Raw genomic sequence first — 23,749 nt, forward strand, 5'->3', positions numbered from 1 at the left:
AGGCAACGGCAGGTGGCTTAAGAGAACACCTATATACAGTCTATTGCAGGGGCTGCCAACCCATCAACCTTTGGGAAGTTTAAAGTAGATCACAAAGCATTAGGAACCAAATAATACATACATATGTACATATCAAGTGTGTGTGTGTGTGTGGCTAAATGATAAATGGTCTGTATTTATATAGCGCTATTCTAGTCTCGATGACCACTCAAAGCGCTTTACAGTACAGTTTGCCATTCACACATTCATACAGTGTATCTATGGGCAGCACTTATTTTTCTATGAGGGGCAATTCGGGGTTCAGCGTCTTGCCCAAGGACACTTCGGCCTGCAAATGGGAAAGACTGGCATCAAACCGCCGACCTTCTGGTTGGAGCTTGACCACTCTACCCCCCAGGAAATGACTCAAGCTAAATTTCATTTCATTTAAAAAAAATATATATACTTTGTTTAACAAAAATAGCTACTGATTCAACAGAAACTAAAATGTCAAACACCTAGATTAATTACACTAGTAATGACATAAAATGTACACTTATGCAGGGTAATGAGGACAGGCTTACCAATGCTGGCAGGGCATGGTAAGCCTGCCCTGCCCTAACCCTAACCCTCCCAAAAATGTGAAGGGTCCATAAGGCCCACAGCACCTGTCGAACAAGAAGAAAAGAGAGTTAAAAAACAGCATAAGTTCTAGACGCCAAAAATCAATATTGAAAATGAAATCACAAAAGAATACATATCCAGGAAAATGCTAAATTACCAAATTCAATAAACAAAATTAACAATACAAATCAAAGCAAGATAATGTCAATGTACACAAACCAAGAAAAAAATTAATTGAAGACAAATTAATACAGCTAACTATTTAATAACAGTTCGTGTCCTTTAAGGGTTGATCCATAGAAATCAAAAGAGCCAAAGAGCCAAAAAAGGCACATAAACAGATTTAGTAGATGATAATGAAATAAATAGCTAACGTTTTTAAGGATAAACTCACACATACCACCTTGACACCCTCACGGAGAACCGGATGGTGAGAGCCTCAAAGGCCGTGAGTGGAGACCATTATGCACATGATTAAGGAGGAGAAACGGCAGAGTGCATTACCTGTACGGAGAGGATCGTGTACCATGAAGGCTGCCACACCAAACAAAGGCTCTGCCATGCCGAAAAAACGTCACGACTAACAAAAGGCTCTTCCACACCATGCTGCAGCCACCACGGGAGATGAGTGGAAACGGAAGGGATAGACAGACTGACGTATGGCCACACCTGTATATAAAATGGCGCATGGCGCTGTTGGGACATGGTTTTTGTGAGACCAAAGTTCGGCCTATATGTGCAGTCAAAAGCCTGAAGCCGCATGTCCCTTTGTTCCGGAGAAAACCAGACCCTCCGGAACTCAGTCTCCCAAGGGGCATCAACGTCACACAGAGGTGTGAAAAAAACCCCAGGGACACTCTGGGCCCCATGACCTGTGAGGTCACCGGGCCAATTTAAGGCCTGTTCCCCATTTCTTCTATCTCTTTCTACAATCCTTCCGAGGGGAGAAGGCTGTCTAGCCTCTTTCCATCCGCCTCTTCAAGAGGAGCACACCGCTCTTTCCCTGCAACTTCATGGAGGAGAGTTGCAGCTTCCAGCTCATCTCACCAAGGAAACCTCCTCGCAATCCAAGCTCTAAAAACCTCTAAGCAGCGACGCGATGTCCTGCAGGAGAACTTCAACCAGCAACTGAGCTGCACAGCTCAACAGAACCACGAAGGCAGGAGCCACACAACCAGCCAGACGACGTCACAGGACTGCGAACTGTACAGCAACTTCTCCTTTCCCCTTTCCACGGATGGGTAACACAACTGGGCTTAATAATTATACTAGGCTAAGCAAAGACTGTTTATTCGATTCTGTGTGATGTTTATAAGTTTGATTTGTGGGGTTGTAATATTTTGGTTATAAGTTATTGGAAAGTAATGTTAGTTTGTTATGCTCTTCACAGTCTCTCGTTGCATCCACTCTAGTAACTTTCTCTAATTTGGCACATACACAGACACATGCATATCCCTTCACCTAATTAGCTCTGACCCCCGCTACATGTCGTAAACATTCCAATGGGGGGAGGGTGTTATCTTTTTGGAGTTCATTCCACAAGCAGGGTAGCCAAATGCTGTCCCCTAATATTCAGCACGCCATCCAGTCCTCCACACTTGCGTGTTTCCAAACACCCCCACTGCGAAATCCCCCTCTTCCTCTATTGTACCCTCTTAGGATATCACTTCCCATTCTAACCCCCCCTTCTGTTCTCCTCCTGTACTCCCCTTTAGCACATCCCCTGGCCACTGTTGGTCACCACCAACAAACCTCCCCCTCTCCTACACAACACTCTGACTCTCCCGTTTGGTTTGGTGGGCCTACGGCTACCCAGCCTACAACCTTTCCAAATAATCCCAATGAGTTTAAGACCAGAAAATGTCTTGGATTGATTATTTAAACATCAGAAGTCTACTCCAGCACCAATAACTAGATCAAACATTAGTCCCTCTCACAGTGTGTGTGTGTGTGTGTTGGCATTCATACCAAATCTTATTTTTGTTTCCATTTTACATTCTGTCACTGTGCCTCAATGTTTTGAATTCATCGGCCTTAATGTACCCAGGGCTATTGATCATTGAATTCAGTTAATTTCCCTGTGTACCAACTCTGAAATAATAGTTGATGTATAATGCTTCTAAAGGAGGTCTCTTCCTGTCTCATTTTATACCCATTAATAAATGGGCCTATCAGGCCTAATTTGAAGAACCCCTTAAAATAAATTCTGATTGATATCATTTTTTCTAATAGGAGTGACAAAATCCTTGCAAGTGGTGTTTTTGAAATAGGAAAATTAAATTAAAGAAATTTCAATGAACAAGCTTGCGTTAATGACCATTTTTTTACAAAAATGTTCCTCTCTGTTGTTAATAATCATAATAATAAAATGTAATAATCATACCTACCCATGTCAAGTCTGCTGATACCTCATATGTGATCCAGGTGACATCTGTGGTGGAGACCCTTGTACGAATACTGACCATCCTTTTATTCATTTTAAAATGCATCCTCTTGATATCATGCCTCTCAGTTAACTTTAGATTCTCGTGAAGATACATTTTTTTCTTTGTCTTTCTGCTCTGTTAATTGCTGAGCAGATAACTCACATTTCCAACCTTTCTCTTTCTACTGGTGTTGTACTTAGAGCTTGGAAAAACTGCTTTTGTGGTCCCTTTTCCCAAGGTGGAAATAAATAATTATAGACCAATATCCAAATTGTCTCGCTTAGCTAAAATTCTAGAGTCAGGTCTATGCACAGCACAATTTCTGCAATCCCATTAGTCATGAACGACATTGTCATAGCATTAGATGTGAAAAAACATGTTCATCCAGAGATTTTATCAGTAACAAAGGGTGTACCTCAATTCTCGATTCTTTTCACAATCTATATTAATAAAAATGTTTCATCCCTAACCTATTGCCACACATTTATATGTGAATGACGCAATATTGTATTGTATTGCAGGTTCAGCTGAGTTAGCTGTGGAGAACCTGCAACAGTCCTTAAATATTCAGCATATAACACTTGCTGATCCTAAACTTGTTTTTAATTAACATAAAACTACATTTATGTTATTCTATTGAGCAAGAGATTTGTATTAAAAAGACCTATGCATCTCTACTGTATCAAGCTCAAACATGTCAGAATACAACATTTTTGATATATGGATAGACGACAAAGTTACCTCCAAATATCATATTGACAATCTTGTCAACAGGCTACGACACAAAAATCGTTTCTTATACAGAAATATTGCTAACTTTCCTATTTGCTGTCGGTAAAGGATTGTTTAAGCTTTGTTTTTTTCTGATTTCGACGATGTGATTTAAATGCATGTCTCTGCCTCTAAACTCAAGCCTTTGGATGCTGTTTATCGTTCTGCTCTGCTCTGTTTATCACTGGAGATGTTAATAGCACTCATCATGGAAACCTGTATAAAAAAGTTAAATGTGAGATGGTGAGATGTGATAAGCATATGTTTTATACGTATATGCAAGGCACTTTTTAGGACGTTACCAGCTTCTTTCTCTTAAATGCTACATTGGTCCTTCGGGCAATATCAACCCATTCAAATGAATGGCTTTCATTGCAGGCCCCTCGCTGTTGTTCAGAGCTTGGCAGAAATGCTTTTAGTGTCTTTGTGGCCACTGCTTAGTACTGTCTTAAAAATTAGTACCCCCTTGGGGAATTTAAATCCATGGTTGATAGCCATTTAGTTTTATCTTCATTGTGTTTTACTTGATTCAAACTGCTTTATGGTCTGTATTTTTATGCATCATATTTATATACTGTGTTGATTTATTCACTACATCTGTATTTTGTTGTATACTGTCACTCGACATCATTGAAAATGAGGTCCTCCCTCAATGATTCTTCGAGCATAAATAAAGGTTAATTTAATAACAAAAGCAGTCATTGGAAACATCTACACGAATGTTGTTCAGAGTAAGGTGCAGGTGGACATGGATATATAATAATGTAACTAGTTGAACTGGGTTTTGTGATATTCATTTTGGGTCTATGAGGTAGACAATGAGTCTTTCAAACTTTAATATTTGTCTTGGTGCAACCAGGATTCAGTCTCACAGAATAAATCGGATTGATGATCAGGTGTAAAAGGTTTTGAGATGTTACAACCAATACCATCTCTTAATGTAATTAGGTGTATCAACAAGAATGTGATATGTATATTATGGGACTGCATCATTAACATGATATATAGTGATTTTTAAAATTTGATGAGCCACCAAGGATTAGAGTTAAGGCCAGCTAGGTATGGATCCTAGTGATGGAGAAAGTCATAAAAAATAAAATACTAAAAAATAAAATCTAAATACACCTGAAGGTCTCTAAAAAAACTCTAAAAAATTGAGTTCAGAGTAACCTAATATTTAATACTCCAGATTTAATCTTTTTATTTTTGGGATCCGTCGTATTGATTGTTCTCGTCGTATTGAAGCATGTAAGACTGCAGCAATTATTGTGAACAATAATTGAAAATTATGTCCTCGGTACACCCTGCTTCTTGCACAGTGTACTGAGATTGGCTCTAGCCCACTTCAAAGGATAAATGCATTAAAGATTAACACAATCAACATCGTACATAGATTAATCATTTATCATCATATGATATCAATGAAGTCATTATGAAATGTCATTATTGCTACATAAAAAACTTGCCATTGCCTGATTGGGGTATACACAGCGTGTGCAGGGTATGCATTGCCACTCTGATGCTTTTCATTTATATTATGTTTATATCCACACAGGTCAGTCATCTATTTGACAATGACGGCACTGTGGCGTTTGCTATGTTCATGGCAATCTGGGGTAAGTCCTCTGCTCCAATTTGAGTTATTCTGATATCTAATATGTTGTAATGGCATGTCCAATGTTATGAATGGTTATGAATGACACAATACAATGTGATCTTTTGTTACTCTTCAACTGTTTTATATCTGTGTTTTCAGCTACTCTGTTCCTGGAGCTTTGGAAGAGACATAGAGCCAGACATGTTTCTCAGTGGAATGTCCATGACTGGTGTGAAGATGAGGTACTGTACCTCTTTTTTCTCACAGATACTGTATCTTTGTTTAAAGACAAATTTGTATCTGAGAAGAGATACTGTTTTGTTATCTGTAGTGTTACCTGAGATCTAGGATACCTCAGCCTACGAATATAATGACAGACTTCCAAAAATCTGAAACAGTTTTAAAGATGATCGTTGAACCTAAGTCTCTTAGAAGCATACCATCAATTAAAGAAAAACATTTTGTGAAACTATTACTATGAATTGGTAATGTGAACTCAAAACCACAAGCAGTAAAAATATCCATAAATTGCCTCTGTGGGTTTAATAATCAAGATTCAAGAGTTTATTGTCATATGCACAACGATAACATTAAGCAGTCGCTTGCAATGAAATGCTTGGGTCACAGGCTCTCTTATAACAATGCTCAATCAAAATTTAAGATTTAAAATAGAATATACATATCTAAAATATATATATACACCTAAAGAAAAAAGAAAAACAATAGTGCAAGTGTGTGCAATAGTGCAAATATGCAATAGTGCAAATATGCTAAGGTGCAGAGTTATGACAGATTGGAGGAGTTTAAAAGTCTTATGGCCTGGGGGATGAAACTGTCTCTGAGCCTGGTGGTGCGGGCCCGGATGCTGCGGTACCGTCGGCCAGACGGCAGCAGGCAGAACAGTTTATGGCTGGGGTGATAGGGATCTTTAATGATCCGGTTGGCCTTCTTCCTACACCGCTGGGTGTAGAGGTCATCCATGGATGGTAGCTCCGTCCTGGTGATGTGCTGGGCAGACTTCACCACCTTCTGTAAAGCCTTATGGTTGAGGGCGGTGCAGCTGCCGTACCAGGCGGTGATGCAGCCAGTCAGGATGCTCTCTATGGTGCACCTGTAGAAGTTGCAGAGAATCCTGGCTTCCATGTTGAGCCTCCGCAGCCTGCGGAGGAAGAAGAGCCGCTGTCTGGCCGTCTTCCTGATGGAGTCTGTGTGGTTGGTCCAGGTCAGGTCATCACTGATGTGGACCCCGAGGAACCTGAAGCTGCTGACTCGCTCCACCGTAGTCCCGTTGATGGAGAGGGGGGCGTGTTCTACTCCTTGTCTCTTCCTGTAGTCCACGATCAGCTCCTTCATTTTGCTGACGTTGAGGTGGAGGTTGTTGTCCTGGCACCAAGATGTCAGGGCTCTGACCTCCTCTCTGTAGGCCTTCTCATCGTCGCCGGTGATCAGGCCTATGACAGTCGTGTCATCAGCAAACTTAATGATGGTGTTGGAGCTGTGGGTGGCCATGCAGTCATGCGTGAACAGGGAGTACAGGAGAGGACTGAGCACACAGCCCTGGGGGGCACCGGTGTTTAGAGTCAGGGTGGAGGATGTGGTGCTGCCTATCCGCACCACCTGTGGTCTGCCCGTCAGGACGTTCAGAATCCAGTCACGGAGGGCGATGTTGAGCCCAAGGTCTCTGAGCTTGGTGACGAGCTTCAGGGGCACGATGGTATTGAATGCTGAACTGTAGTCAATGAACAGCATTCTCACATATGTGTCCCTCTGGTCCAGGTGGGAGAGGGCAGTGTGAAGGGTGAGGGAGATGGCATCTGCAGTCGACCTGTTTTTTGGGGGACAGGGACAATGATGGTCTCCTTGAAACATGCGGGGACTACAGACTGGAGCAGTGACAGGTTGAAAATGTCTGTGAAAACATTTGCCAGCTGATCTGCACACACCTTGAGAGCTCGGCCAGGAATGCCATCAGGTCCAGGTGCCTTGCGTGTGTTGATCCGGTTAAGTGATCTCCACACATCTGCCCTGGATATTACTGGGGGGCAGCGGTCCTCCTGGGCCTCTTGGATCTCCACAGCTGGGGAGTTGCTCTCAAAGCGTGCATAAAAGGTGTTCAGATCCTCTGGGAGAGATGCAGACACCACATCCGCACTGCTGGTCTTTGCTTTGTAGTCAGAGATGGTTTTGAGTCCAGCCCACATGTCCCTTGTGTTGGAGCCCTTGTAGTGAGACTCCACCTTGTCCCTGTAAAGTCTCTTGGCACTGCTAATAGCACTCCGGAGCGTGTACCTGGACTTCCTGTACTCCTCCAGATCACCTGAGATGTAGGCATCAGTCCGTGCTTTGAGTTTTGCATGGACGTCACCATTAATCCAGGGCTTCTGGTTTGGGAATGTTTGTACAGTAATCCTGGGTACGACGTCATCGATGCATTTGCTGATGTAGCAGATGACCGCGTCCGTGTACGTGTTGATGTTGTCATCCTGGAACACGCACCACTCCGTAATGCTGAAACAGTCCCGTAGAGCCGAGTCTGATTGGTCGGTCCACCGCTGAATGGTCCGAGTCACCGGTCTGTCACGTTTGAGTTTCTGCCTATAGGAAGGCAGCAGCAGAACTGAGACGTGATCCGATTTGCCGAATGGGGGGCGGGGGAGGGCCTTATACGCATCCCGGAAGGGAGTGTAAACATGGTCGAGCGGGTTCACTCCCCGCGTAGGACAGCTGATGTGTTAGTGGTATCGCGGCAGGACTTTCCTCATCTTGGCGTTGTTAAAATCACCGGCCACAATAAACGCAGCCTCGGGCCGTGATGTCTCTGCCCTGTCGATAACCGCATGCAGCTCGTCCAGTGCCTGATTAGTGTCGGCATGTGGCGGAATGTACACCGCTGTAATAACGACCGATGTAAACTCCCTCGGGATGTAATAAGGTCGGCATCTGATCATGAGGTGCTCCAGGTCCGGAGAACAGTCCGAAGAAATAATCTCCTCATCTGAGCACCACAGATTGTTCACCATGCAGCAGACACCTCCTCCCTTGCTCTTCCCCGAGTTTGTTGTCCGGTCCTGGCGGTGAATGGAGACCCCCTCGGGAACAATGGCGGAGTCATTGGGGGTGAATATTTGTGCAATCATTTACTTTACCTTATATATTTTTAATTAATTGACATTATTTAGTAAAAAAAATTTTTCACTTTGATATTAAAGAGTTTTTTTGCAAATTCTTGTCAAAAAAGCCAAATTATATTGACCATGATTTCATGTATAAAAGCAACAAAAGGGTGAAACATCCAAGAGGGGTGAATACTTTTTATAGGCATTGTACCTCTGCACCACTGAGTGAAACTATCCTGATTTGCATTTGTAAAGCTCACAGCATTGTCATTTTCATGTGAAAGCATCCCCTAGGCCTAGGAGCAGGGGGGTCACCTGCAAACATTCTCAGGCTTGTAAAACTGCCAGAAACTGGAACCCCGCGTCAATTCCTGGCAGTTTTCTGTGCTGCCTGCAGATTCCTGTGAACAGCCGTTAACCTGAAATTCAGGAAAACAGGAAATGATGCAATTTGCTTACCGTAGCACTTCAGCACGTCCAGAGGGATGTGAGAGTATAATGTGGCATTATGAAATAGAAGTCCCATGAAATAAATAAATGTGGCATTATGAAATATAAGTCCCATGAAATAATTAAATGTGGCATTTTTGAAATAAAAGTGACATTTTGAAAAACATCATTTTGAAATAAGTAATTGTATATATATATTTATTTAAGTAAATGGATTCAGTTATATATTTATATTATGCTATGTTTATATATTTATTGCCATATATTTTTATTTAAGGGTTTATTTTATAGCCTTATTTATTTATTTATTAAATATTTACTCAAACGTCATTCCATAAGATTGCTAATAAGAAGCTTAAACATAAGTGGAAGTCGCAATAGGCAAAAGCGAGGAATGGTGACTGAGTTGAGTGGAACAAAAAATATACATGTGCTCTTCTTACAAGAAACACATAGTTCACTTGATAATGAAGTAGAGTGGGGAATGACCTGGGTATTTATTTATAAAACAGTGCGTAGGGTTCATACTCATAAGTGTAAGTTCGCTCAAATCCGATTTATAAAACTGTGCGGACGCACACCTGAACGCAATGTTCAAATTATATATCACAGTCCACCTGGAAACGGTCATACGTGGAGCTGCCTCCAAGTCATTCAACCATAAATGGTCAATGCTAAGCACCTCATGAATATTAACTTTTCCTGCTGACCAATGGGTTTCCACGGTGAATCATGGGGTCAAGCGATGAGAAGAGGAAGCAAAACATTCTGACACCGACTTCACCTCCACCTCACTGACAAACATGTTGATGAGTGATTTTATGGTTCAGCAGTGATGTCATTAGTAAAGAAAGTATACTGATACACTGCTGCTGATGATGATGATGATAATACAACGAGTGAGAGGGAGTATGATAGAAAGAACAGTGCCTGAAATAAAAAATAAAATAAAATTCAAACATCTAGCCAAAAAAATAATCACTTCACGCTGTCATACTGTGAGGCAATGCCTGTTGGTATTTTAATCATCCAAAACAGCAGGATTATTAAATTCAGAGCAGCTGTGATGTCCTCAATCTATATAATTTAACAGAATTATTATTATATACTTGTTTTGTACTGGGATTGTGAAATACTGGACTCAATTCAGCACAAAGATCAAAGATCTATAGAATCTATATCAGGTGATCAGTCATCATCATGGGACAAAAACTCCTTCCGATCGCTGAACATTCGTTTCCTCCTCATCCTTCCATTCGTGGTAGGATGACACTCTTATTTTTGTGAGTGATCTCCAGCGCGCTCTGTGCGCCTAATGGCACAGTCACATTCACTGCAGCAATATCACAAACACTCGTCCTTGATGATACACGCACAGTGTTAGAATATATTAAAAACTATTAATGACTTTGTTCTGCTGTTTAATGGTACCTGAATGTAATTTTCTGTAATTTGTTTTATATATTTTCAATTGAAGGTTCTTATTAAGCAAGCACAAATAACGCTGTTGGTTTTAATGTTAATGATGAAGTGGATCAATAATCTTCTTCAGTTCACGTCTGCATCGGCAATTTGCCATCTCCAAAATGTTTGTATGCTGGGGTCAGAGTTTGCGTGGAAGTGCGCAAATTCTCCTTTCAAGTTTGTTTATATAAATAACGTTTGCCTGTAATGTAGAAGAGGGCAGAATCCAAATATTTCAGGCAACAATTTGAGATATATCTTTTGTTTTCATAAAAGTGTATGCTCAAAACTCTAGTGTTTGTCGTTTGAGTTTGTTTAAAAAACTTGATGTTTTGCAGTTCAATAGTAGCTCCATTACAGTAGTGGGGATACTGGAACTGCACCCACATCCTGCAGTAGACAGAAACTCAGGAGAGCCTCATCCAGCGTCAGCCTCATTTCTGTCCAGTGTTGTCGCACAAAATGACCTCACTGATGTTTTGAGAAAACTCAATCCAACATCCAGACAATAAACATGGGTTAGAGCTGTTCAGGGTAATGTGAGGGCTGCCAGGTTAGATAGGATTGATCTGAACCAAACATATAACAACTGGTTATTTAGATCTACTATATTACTTGTTGGTTTCTCACATGACCATCTGGTAATAGTAGATTTACCGAATCTGCTATTAAAGATTTCTGTCAAGGAAGATTTTGAAAGCTTAGCTTGATGGTGGGAGGTGAGAAAAACACAGATTTAAATTTTCTGTCAGCAATACACAAAATGCTTACGCATCTGCATCCCGGCCAACACACCCACAAGAGGCACTCACTTGGGACTCAATGGGAAGGATGTTAGAGCATGTCCCTTCGTCAATTGGGTGGCACTGGAGAATGCTTGCTGATTATGTCTCACGATTCAGCTCCAAGGTCTGGAGTCGGCTCTGAAAAAATTCAGGTCAGCTTCCCTGACTAATTTTGAGGTGGATCAAACGAAACAGCTAGGCGTAGCATGTCAAAGTATAAAACATGATACTTCCTTTCACAGCTAGGGGCCCTGTAACTAATATAGTATATTTGTATAAAGATGTGTTCAGGGACACCAAAATGTAAAACATTACATTTCCTGTTACAGTTAGGGGGCACTATGACTAATATAAAATATTATCATATGGATCTTTTCAGGGTGGGACCTTTGTTGTATGTGTGAAGTTAGAAGCAAATTAGACAATATACATTGACGTTATAAGCACTTCCTCTTTTCAGGCGAATTATCGAAAATTTGCGCCACCTCACGGCCATGCCCCCAGATGAAAACTCTCTGAAAATATAACTTTTAATCATAAAGTCACTAGCATGACATATACCAAATGTGAAGTTGATCGGATGAAATCTGTAGGAGTAGGATTTTTTAGATGCCAAAAATCAAGCCAAATTTGCATTTTCAATCCAAAATGGCCAACTTCCTTTTGGGTGTGGCCAAGGGTAGCGAGAGGATTTTTTGTGCATCTTGGCATAACAAACATTTATGCTAATTTACATTTCTTTAGGCGAAAGTAAATGACGAGAAAGCCCCTCGCTGAAAATTTGTACCAGGCATTATCGAGACATTTTTGGTTGCACTGTTTCTGAGCACCTGACCTGAGGGGCCTGTGAAATTTGGTGAGTTTTCGAGTATGTTGAGTTTCCCCAAAAATGTGTGTATGGACGCTGTTGTACATTAGTCTGACGTACTGTGTCCCTGAACGCACCATTATGGACAATTTGTTTTTAATAACAGACATTATTGATATATCTAAGTTCCACATGTTAGACCTTGGCCTTCTTTCTATAGATCAGAAGATGGTTTTTGATAGGATTGATCACTGTTATTTGTTTAAAACACGTAAAGGTTTTGGAGAGCTCTCATGAGAGCTGGACTCAGTAATATAGTATATTTATGATCAGGAGGACAGTGGAATACGCCTGCCACTTTGACTCAGGAGACTAAGTTTAAGTCTCTTTGCCTAATGGAGCAGCACTCTGTGGAGGATCAACCAACTATGGGGCAGGCTTTCCCATCTTTAACTATTCATGGAGGGGCAGGAAGAAGACAACAGGGCTCTTCTGTCTTTTAAAACACCCGTTCTGAAGGACTTCTCGAGAACATCAAGGAAAGACTTGTAAGCAGTCGCTGTAAAGGTCCTAAAGAGAACATCATTAACCGGTGTACAGGAATAAAGGTGGTTGGAGGTCTCTGTACAAATCCCCAATAGAGAAACGCACGGCGGATCTGCAGTGGAGGGTGATACATGGGGCTGTGGCTACGAACAGACATATGGCACATATAGACCCTAGGGCAGGGAATCACTGTACAGTGCAGATGTTTGTCCTTGGTTAGCTTCCCGATAGGCCAGGCTCTCTCTCAAACCAGCACCAAGCATCAGGCACACACACAATTATTTGGGAGGCATTTTGTAGTTCTTTCTTCTCTTGCTGTAGTTTTTCCACCTGTTTCTCCAAGCTAGCCAGCCTATCACTGTTGGTGTGGGCTTCCTCCTTACCAGTGAGACAAGGTTCACATTTGTCAAGTTTTTTGCAAAGCGCATCCAGAGATTCGTTTATGGGTGCGAGGGAAGTTTGCATTTCGAAGGAGATGGCAGTGCAGTAATTCCTTAGCTCAGATTGAAGTGTGGAAATAGACAAGACCCACTCTGTCTCAGGGGCCAGATTGTCCCTGTTAATAGCTAACATGTTAGCTTGAGTCATAGTTTACCCTTTCTGCATAACTGCTTTGTTTTTCTCTGACATATCTGGGACTGTAGCTGTCTTAAATCTTGCTTACTTCACTCCAGTTCAAAGTTCTTACGGGTGGTGGTGTATTATGGACATATACACGTCATCTATTGCACTTCTGTTGGTCCTGGGAGAGGGATCCCTCACATGTGACTCTCTCTGAGGTTTCTATGTTCTTTTCCCCTGTTAATAGGATTTTTTGGTAGTTATTCCTTACTCTTGTTGAGGGTTAAGGACAGAGGATGTTGTACCCTCATGGTTGACATGGTTTTCTATGCTACTATAATTTTTTGTATATATTTAGACAAATATATAACATATATACTAACACACACACACACACACACACACACCTACACCTACACACACACAATAACCGGTGACAAGGACTTAGTTTCAGTGTACCTACAATTCCCTCCTTTCACATTTGAGGGAGGGCTGTCTGTATCATGTATTGATAAAGATCTATCAGCAAACAACAAACTAGTAGAATGAAAACTTATAAGGAGCCTACAATCAAAATGATGCAGTTACTGTGGCAGGACACTACAGGCAAAACCATTGTTTTTTCATGTACTGGTAAATTTTGAGATTTGGGTCTATTTTGCTTCCATTTCACATGTTTATTTTATCCTCTGTCTGTTTGTATCAGTAGATTTCTCCAAGATAACAAGATAATCTGCATTTAAACATAACAAGTAAAATAGCCATTAAAAGTCATCACTGGGAAAGTTCTGTATCACCACTCAGCTCCACACAAGCGAAGAAAAACCACCACACCTGGGACAGGAGCTGGGAGTTGGGAGGTGCTGCCTGTCTGACGACACAGTGATGACTGGGTGCTCACTAGAGATGTGCACCTTGAATAGCCTCACGATTCGATCACGATTCAGCAGTTAACGATTCAAATGCACCTCGATGCATTTCAATGTATCACATCCACAATTGCCTATATTACTGCACATAGCTGCTTTTTCACAAGTGAATGTCAGTTAATAAAATCTTTCAGATATGAACAAAATTTTTATTTAAAAAGTGTTTTAAAGGGGACATAGCATGCAAATTCCACCTTGTTAGTGCTTCTACACGTTAATGTGGGTATCTGGCATGTCTACCAACCCAAAAACTCTGGGGAAAAAACACTCGCGCGTTTTGTTATGGTTCCTCTAAGTCAGAAACGTCATGCTTGAGCGACTCGATTGAGCTTCCTGGGTTTTGTGTCGTAACAAGGAACTGGAAGTCTCCCTACATGGTCTTGGCCCACCCCCCACCTCATCCCCCCCCGTCCCCCCACACTCATTACGCCGGGTTTACACCGGAGGCAGCGAGGCTGCGAGGCAGCGCAGCGCCGTTCCCAAGCGCGCAGCCGCCTGGCTGTTCACACGGGACGAGCATTTCTCCGCTGGTCAGCCCGCAATTCACTCACATGTGGCATTTGTCTGGATCGTTGGGACTGGGAGGCTGCAGCAGCTGCTCGGGCGCGACCGCTCGCTCTCCCATGCGTGAGCTGGAATTTGTGTCAGCGCCACACAGCCAGCAGTGTGGAAGACTTCCGCAGTGTTCAGCACTACTGTACGCCGGGTTACAGTAGTTACGCCGGGTTAACACCGGACGCGGAAGTGCCGCTGCGAGGCAGCGCAGCGCCGTTCTCAAGCGCGCAGCCGCCTGGCTGTTCACACGGGACGTGCATTTCTCCGCGCTGGTCAGCCCCATAGACTGTATATATAAGGTCAGCCCGCGATTCTGCTTTCTCCGCTTGTTGTTGTACCCGTTGAATGTCGGGGTTCAGGGGTAAATGATGGTCTTCATAGCCCCCCCCCCCACCCCTCTCTTTCTCTCTCTATCTATCTGCTTGTGTGCTTGTAGTGGATGGGCAGAGGGGGACATTTAATTATGTGATTGGGAAAATTAAAACTCCAGGACAACAGAAGGGGAATACAAAGTATGGGATGCATATTTGATAATTTATATCATATAAAATATGTAATTTATATCGTTTAAAATCATGGGGGGAGAGGGGGAGGGGGGAGCTGGCTCATTAGCATTTAAAGGAACAGGCACTCAAAACAGGTCACTCTGTGGAGGGCTGTTTTATACAGGGTAAAAAGGGTGCTGTTTTAAATGATCCTTGTGGTATTTTGACCAAAGTATGTTACAGACATTTCATTAAGACCCCAAGGAACCATATCAACTTGTGGTAAAATGGGCATGCTATGTCCCCTTTAAAAGCTATTATAGACTATTACTGTTATTACACGTGTGCTGTAATTTACAAAGTAAGGTTTGAAATTCAAAAATCAGACGACAACAGTAAGTCGATGACAGTGGTCAGTGCTCTCCACACTGATTTGAAATTCATTCAGTTTAGACTTGTGTGCTGCACCTAAGGCTTTAAAGGACAAACTCTGATTATAGCCTTTACTGTTTAAGGTTGCCTAAACCTGGCCCCCCTTGGCTGCACCACTGTACTGAGGTGCGTTACTCAGCTGGTCAACAAGTGACTCTGCTCCTCTGATGTTTTGCAATCACTCACTCTTAGAACTGATCTTTATAAAAAACTACTTAATTTATATTTATGTTGCTGGATAAATGGTGCGTCGCTTCTTCTGCAACAATGAAGTTAAAACACATCACTGTGTCTTAACCCTGATGTCCTGGTTGTATGCGTCACATTACGTCTCACGTTGTGTAGCAGATTCAAATATGTGTCTCAAACTCTAGAGCGAATCAAACCAACACAAAGTAAACATCAGTCCTGTACGTGTCCTCATAACTTGTGATCAGTGATGGTGTTTATTGTTAAAATGTAAAATTAACGCAGGTCAGCGGGGTTGTGAGAAGGAGGCAGACTCCAACACATACAGGATGACCAGACCTTGAGTGTGCGTCTGTCCTTGTCCTGAAGCAGCGGTGGTTATAATTATTCAGTGGTGGGACATCACTAAAAACAACATCAATAGATTATGTTCTGTCTCTGCATCGATGCAGAGTCGTCCGTGTCGCGATTCATCTAGGAATCAAGAAATGTCCACAACTCTAGTGCTCACTACTGTGCAGGAATCATGAAGGGAGGGAGGGTAGAGAGGCATCATAACTCAACAAAGTCTAATCTACCGACCTGATATTTAGATTTTTTATTCAATCAATATATTTGTTTGACAGGGAAGCTGTGCGCAAACAGAATTTAATTATATATTAATTTATAATGCTGACCTAGTTGATTAGACATTTGCTGTTCACTCTTGATGACTGATAAGTGTCTTATTTTTTATGTTTTAATGACGGTTTTATTGATGGTTTTTACAAGCTCTCAGTTTTCTGTTGTTATTTGTATGAATTTAATGTATTTATGTATTTAATGTCTTTCTTTCTTGTGCATGTGTTTCTTGTGAGTTTTTTATTTTTGCCGGGCTGCAAAACAAATGCAAGACAATAAAGTGGAAATTCGACCAACCCAGGGGCATAAAAGGTGCCCCCCTGCACTCCAAAATCTCATTCCCCTTAACAGATAACGCCTGCTCTAGTTCTCCTTGTAAAGTGCAGACATGATGTATGTATAGGATTGCTACAGGTCATTGTTGTGCTGAACTCTGGAACAAGTACCCATCTTTATTTGGCTGCATTCACTCTTCCGTGTGATCACTCTCCAGATTAAACATTTACTACATCAAAAATGCAAAAAAATGTCGAAATAAAAACTGATCTAAAGCATGTTTTCACTCATTATGGATTACTGTGTGCTAACTAGTGGGCAAATATGGCATTTTTATCCATTTATTATCCAATATACTACACAGTGAAGTAAAAGGGTCTGTTTACTCCACTGAAGCCACTGTGTTTTAATGTAATGTATTACATGACTGTACATTTGTGTTCAAGTTTCAGTTTTCTTGTTTTTAAATGGTAAGAAGATTGCAATTATGCTGCGTTTTTCTAGGCATAACGACAACTAAAAGCTTTGTATAGTATGATTCACATTCACTTAACTGCATATTCACACAGTGATTCTGTACTTCTGTAATGCTTCTTTGTCTTTAATACTTCACACACAATTAGCACTGCTGTCAGGGTCTGTCCACTCAGCAACAGCAACCCCCATGGTTTTTATTTTTAGAATAATTGTTCCTGTTTACATTTTCATACATTTAATTATGTAATGTAATATCTAATTATAAAGATACAAAACTGATAAGAAATATCGATTTTGACAATGCATGAAATGTCAACATCAATATCTTGAGTAAATGGTACATTGCCTGTATGTAGTGCTTTTCCAGTTTGATCAACCACTCAAAGTGCTTTACAGCACAGGCCACATCCACCCATTCACACACACAGCACTTTTATAGACATGGCTTTTTCTATCACTCCCCAGTCATAAACTGTGTGTGTGTGTGTCTGTGTGTGTATTTGTGTTAACAGGAAGAGCTGATTCTGGAAATAGTCAACAATCCAAACTGTACGCCCAAACAGTTCAGACACTCCTACCTGCGCAGCACTTTGGTCCTCATCCTGGTAACTCTAATGGTAAGACACATTTGCACACACAAACTGTGACAGCCATGTCTCTATGCTGTCCAGGATATCTGAATACTGCCATAGATTAACTCACTCTACACAAACCTCCAGCATTCAATTTACTTCTGTTTTATTGAGCACATCCACTATGAAGAGAGCAATCCAAATAAGAGGTTGCATGGAGAACACACACATCCACTGCCAACAATCACCCATCCTGTTAAGTGGGCATCAATTCCATCAGGTCAAGAGAGGGACTTGATGGAATTGAAACCAACAAACAAAAGAAAGTAAACATTCTCATTAAAGCTGTAAGTACCACAACTCAAAAGCTTCTTGATTTGTCATTGGGATAGTTTAGATGTCTTGTCACACCCAGGCCAAACAACCCCCTCAGATTCCACATTTTTGGCCTTGGTGTGTGTACCAAATTTTGTGAGTTTTCAAACATACTAGATCCCTAGAAAACAGCTTCCTGTTTCATAGTAAATAATATGTTGGCATTGCAACAATGTTCAATGTTTTTAAAAATGTATTTATATGTTTTACTCTGGAGCATCATCATTGTTTTAGGAGTGCGTGCGTGCGTGCGTGCGTGCGTGCGTGCGTGCGTGCGTGCGTGCGCCGGGTACCGGATTATTGCACACGGATTGTTAATGTCACATCACTTTTCACATGTATCTACACCATAGAAGCAGTAAAGACAGCAAGGAAACTGCGACAGCAAAAAGACAAGACCTTACAAAATTAGAGAGTAATCTAAGAGTGTCCACAATGTGTAGGCAGTCAGTAACTGTGGAGAGAAAAAAACTCCTTTAAATTGGGATAAACCTCTCCCATGGAAGTCACTAAAAGTGGGACAGTCTGAAACCCTACCCAGATGCCATCCTATCTGGACCTGGCCCTAGAACCGATAATTATGAATTCCTTAAATTTTGACAGACCATTTCTATTTTAACCGGTTTAGCAGCCCAGGAAACTCACAGACCAATTGTACATCATATCCCGTGACACCACGCACCCAATCCAAATATATCAATTCCAAGACCAGGAACAGTTGTGTACCATCAGCAGCTCTCAGCTCTGACAGACTAGTCGTTATAATGAAAACAACGAGAGTGATTATTATGGATGTACAGATGTTATTAATGATAACAGCAACAAATCATATAATATTAATAGTTGTTGTTGTCTGAATCCTGACACTCTGTAGTCAGAAATACCTGCAGAAGGAGACAGAGAGAAAGAGACAGACAGAGAGAGAAAGCGAAAGAGTGAGGGAGACTGTGGGAGGGAAAAAACAAAAAAATTGTGACAAGTAGTAAAATAAATATATGTAGGGGCAGAGAGACAGAAATAATTGCTCAGTGCATGATGGGAGTTCCCCCAGCAGTCTAGGTCTATAGCAGCATAACTAAGGTATGGTTCAGGACTCATTTGATCAAGCCCTATCTATAGGCTTTAACAAAAAGGGAAGTTTTAAGTCTAACGTTATATGTAGAACTAAACTCCTAACTGTTTCAAAGAGTCATAAAACTGGCACAATATATAACTGGAACTAAGCTCACTAGGGACCATTTACAAAACCTGCTCTCTGCCGGGCCACACAATTATAAGTGACTCATCTCACACAGGTCAATCAACTTGATAAGGGCAGTTGATATCGACTTAATGAAACAGAGTGTGGAACCTGCTCCATTACAATGCATTAAAAAAGTGAGCATACCACATATCACCATAAAGAGACAGGTTGTCTCTTTTCAGTGTCCTGAGAAAATACAGCTACTTCTATGCTTTCTTTAACAGAGCAGTGGCATTCAGGGTCCATGTGAGGTCCTGGGAGATTTGTGTGCCTAGAATTTTGAAATGACTCTCTCTCCATTATACTGCTAGTAATGGAGCAGGTTCCACACTCGGTTTCCTTAAGTTGATTATCAACTCCTGCCATCATCAACTTTTAGTGGTACACTATTCTGTCAATCTGCAGACTTCATCTCTGTAGGCAGGATCATCACCATTGTGTATCAGCACAATCACAGTGGTGTCATCTACAAACTTTACAATATTGTTTGTGTTGTGGGTTGCATATTGGTCTGTGAGCGTTTGGTCAGAAAGTCCTTTCCATCGCCTGGTCCAGCCGTTTGGTCTCCATTCTGCTGGGGAAGTCCAAAAGGAGCATCCTTACATACAGTGGGGCAAAAACGTATTTAGTCAGCCACCAATTGTGCAAGTTCTTCCACTTAAAAAGATGAGAGATGCCTGTAATTTTCATCATAGGTACACTTCAACTATGAGAGACAGAATGGGGGGAAAGAATCCAGGAAATCACATTGTAGGATTTTTAATGAATTAATTGGTAAATTCCTCGGTAAAATAAGTATTTGGTCACCTACAAACAAGCAGGATTTGTGGCTCTCACAGACCTGTAACTTCTTCAAGAGGCTCCTCTGTCCTCCACTCCTTACCTGTATTAATGGCACCTGTTTGAACTCGTTATCAGTATAAAAGACACCTGTCCACAACCTCAAACAGTCACAATCCAAACTCCACTATGGCCAAGACCAAAGAGCTGTCAAAGGACACCAGAAACAAAATTGTAGACCTGCACCAGGCTGGGAAGACTGAATCTGCAATAGGTAAGCAGCTTGGTGTGAAGAAATCAACTGTGGGAGCAATTATTAGAAAATGGAAGACATACAAGACCACTGATAATCTCCCTCGATCTGGGGCTCCACGCAAGATCTCACCCCGTGGGGTCAAAATGATCACAAGAACGGTGAACAAAAATCCCAGAACCACACGGGGGGACCTAGTGAATGACCTGCAGAGAGCTGGGACCAAAGTAACAAAGGCTACCATCAGTAACACACTACGCCGCCAGGGACTCAAATCCTGCAGTGCCAGACGTGTCCCCCTGCTTAAGCCAGTACATGTTGAGAGCATTTGGATGATCCAGAAGAGGATTGGGAGAATGTCATATGGTCAGATGAAACCAAAATAGAACTTTTTGGTAAAAACTCAACTCGTCGTGTTTGGAGGAGAAAGAATGCCGAGTTGCATCCAAAGAACACCATACCTACTGTGAAGCATGGGGGTGGAAACATCATGCTTTGGGGCTGTTTTTCTGCAAGGGGACCAGGACGACTGATCCGTGTAAAGGAAAGAATGAATGGGGCCATGTATCGTGAGATTTTGAGTGAAAACCTCCTTCCATCAGCAAGGGCATTGAAGATGAAACGTGGCTGGGTCTTTCAGCATGACAATGATCCCAAACACACCGCCCGGTCAACGAAGGAGTGGCTTCGTAAGAAGCATTTCAAGGTCCTGGAGTGGCCTAGCCAGTCTCCAGATCTCAACCCCATAGAAAATCTGTGGAGGGAGTTGAAAGTCTGTGTTGCCCAGCGACATGCCAAAAATGCCCAAAACATCACTGCTCTAGAGGAGATCTGCATGGAGGAATGGGCCAAAATGCCAGCAACAGTGTGTGAAAAGCTTGTGAAGACTTACAGAAAACGTTTGACTTCTGTCATTGCCAACAAAGGGTATATAACAAAGTATTGAGATGAACTTTTGTTATTGACCAAATACTTATTTTCCACCATAATTTGCAAATAAATTCTTTAAAAATCCTACAATGTGATTTCCTGGATTTTTTTTTTCTCATTTTGTCTCTCATAGTTGAGGTATACCTATGATGAAAATTACAGGCCTCTCTCATCTTTTTAAGTGGGAGAACTTGCACAATTGGTGGCTGACTAAATACTTTTTTGCCCCACTGTATGTCCCATGGAGCTCCAGATGGGAGATGGGGGTGTGCAGAGGTGTGTTGATGATGTCCCCTGTCCACTCTAAGCTGTTGCCTTAATAGGCGAACTGTCACTGGTCCAGGGTGGGTGGATGTGCTGATTTATATGACGTTAGTACCATCCTCTCAAAGCTTCATTACAGTGGGGGTGAGAGCTACAAGTCAGTGAGGCTGTATGTGCGTTCAAAACAGTCCTGGAGTTAAGAGGAAGCCCCCTCAGACCATGCTTTCATGATTCTCACACAAGGCTCTATTTTCCTAGTGAGTGGTTTGTATGCACGGATGATAGATGATCAGACAACCCTTTGTGGTGGAGGGAGACTATATCCTTCCCTTCCCCGTGCTGTAGACATGATCCATTTTGTTTAGGCCTCTCATTGGATATGTTACTTGTTGGTGGAATTTAGGGAGGACAGGGCAGTGGTGTGATGTCAGAGCAAGCAAATCAAGCAGTGCTTGACCTTTTAAATCAAAAAACTTATAAATAAGATGAAATAAGAAGTCCTTTAAGTGGAGGCAATGTCTCTAACATGTGATCCCAGAACAGTATTGTTACCCTGTTCACACCTGGTATTAACATGGGTTTTTTGTGATTGTGGTAATTGACGTTGCCACCGAGGTCTACCCACAGCGGCTAGAGACGAACCACTCACTCTTTAGCATTTATAAATAGCTATTATTATAATAATAATAATGATAGTTGAGTAGTGTTTGATCTGGATCCAGCAGCTGTGGAGTCAGAGATACCCGCAGAATTAGGAGAGTGCTCAGTGCATAATGGGAGTTCCCAGTCGTTTAGGCCTATATCAGCAAGTTAAGGGATGGTTCAGGGCTAATCTGAACCAGCCTTAATTTAAAGTTTATCAAAGAGGAAAGTCTAACCATAAATGTAGAGATGGTATCTGCCTCCCGGACCTGCCCCCATTCTACTCTTGAGCTGCTTGCAGACATGCACTGGACTCCAGACATCCATCTTTTTTAAATGTGCTAGTCAAATGACATGTCCTGGTCAAACATAACTTCCTAACAGTTCCTTACAGTAGAGCTGCAGGCCAGGCTAATGCCATCCAAGGCAACTATCTGGTCAGATAATGTTTTTCTGAGGTACAATTTTCATTTTGTCAGTTTTGTCTGAATTTAGTTGTAAAGATTATCGGTCTTCCAGGCCTTTATGTCTTGAACACATTCCTGTAAAAGAGTCCTATATTCAGTTGTGTTAAATGCAGAACTAAGATCCAGCAGGGCGAGAATAGAGACAAGTCCATTGTCTGAGACAATGAAAAGGTCGTTGGTGACCTTTAACGTTTTATGATGGATTATAAATTCTGACAGAAAGTCTTTCAATCAAGCCATATCTGTGCAAATAATTACATAACAGGTTACCACTTTGTGGGCATGGTGGTGGCTCAGAGGGCACCTCCACCTGCACCAGGGGATTAATAAAAACAGCTGAGGGCTGTTTGGCTGATTAATCCTCTGGTTTAAAGGCTACCAGAGAGGAGACACACATGGGAAAGACACAGGAGACACAGTGTCAAATGTTGTATGTAATGAGGCTGCTGTACTATTAACAAAATCAATAACTTGTGTGGAAGTATAGTTGTGATAACTGTTGTGTACTGTGATGTACTGACACATGGCAATGGAGTAAATAGGCTATCAAAGAAATTCTTTGATAGTTTGTGATGTTTTTGTTCAACTTCAGTGTAGTTGGAAATTGTGAATTCAACAAAAAATGGACTTGGGATTGTGGAGAAATATTCAATTATCAAATTTTCAGTGTCTATTCCATATGTAAGAACAATATCAAGAGTGTGATTAAACAGTGGGTGGGTTTATTTACATGTTGAATAAAACCAATTGAATCTATTATTTTATTAAATGCTGAATTAAGGCTATCATTCGCAACATCTACATGAATGATGAAATCACCTACTGTTTTGACTTTATCTGTGGTATTAGGACTAACTTAGATAAAAAGTCTTCCTAAAAAATGTATGGGTGCACATAGATATATAATAACTACCATAACTGTTTTTTGTCATTTCTGGCTCGGGTGTATGAAGCTAAGAATGATGCTTTCAAAGGAAATTTCAATGGTTGGGTGCCAGAAAGTTTCTATAGGGTTTTAAGGATCTAACTGCCCTAAAAGAAGTGCTGGGACTGCAACTCTGCCTCCTGGTATCAATTCTGGACTGTCATAGTTTTGGCTGTCTAAGAAAATCAGTCAGATTTCTGGATATGA

The 23,749-nt window shown here is 41.5% G+C and overlaps 1 protein-coding gene and 1 long non-coding RNA gene across 5 annotated transcripts in view; one reads left to right on the forward strand and one right to left on the reverse strand.

The window, feature by feature from the left end:
• The window catches only part of LOC117759412 (anoctamin-9-like), a 157,247-nt gene that overhangs the window by 58,461 nt on the left and 75,037 nt on the right, over positions 1–23,749 (forward strand). For 3 of the 4 annotated variants that reach the window (XM_034581525.1, XM_034581527.1, XM_034581526.1), the window contains 3 exons: positions 5,356–5,416; positions 5,557–5,639; positions 17,604–17,708. In XM_034581525.1, coding sequence (XP_034437416.1) covers positions 5,356–5,416; positions 5,557–5,639; positions 17,604–17,708 — 249 coding nt within the window. The remainder of the gene's footprint in view (positions 1–5,355; positions 5,417–5,556; positions 5,640–17,603; positions 17,709–23,749) is intronic. The other variant, XM_034581528.1, reaches the window with a different exon arrangement.
• Positions 848–20,151, reverse strand: LOC117759463. The gene is made up of 3 exons (XR_004613481.1): positions 19,885–20,151; positions 9,574–9,580; positions 848–857 (listed from the first exon to the last, which is right to left on the reverse strand). It is a non-coding gene; the product is annotated as an uncharacterized LOC117759463 (long non-coding RNA).

This window comes from Hippoglossus hippoglossus, chromosome 3, assembly GCF_009819705.1.
Source record: "Hippoglossus hippoglossus isolate fHipHip1 chromosome 3, fHipHip1.pri, whole genome shotgun sequence".
NCBI classification, from domain to species: Eukaryota; Metazoa; Chordata; class Actinopteri; order Pleuronectiformes; family Pleuronectidae; genus Hippoglossus; species Hippoglossus hippoglossus.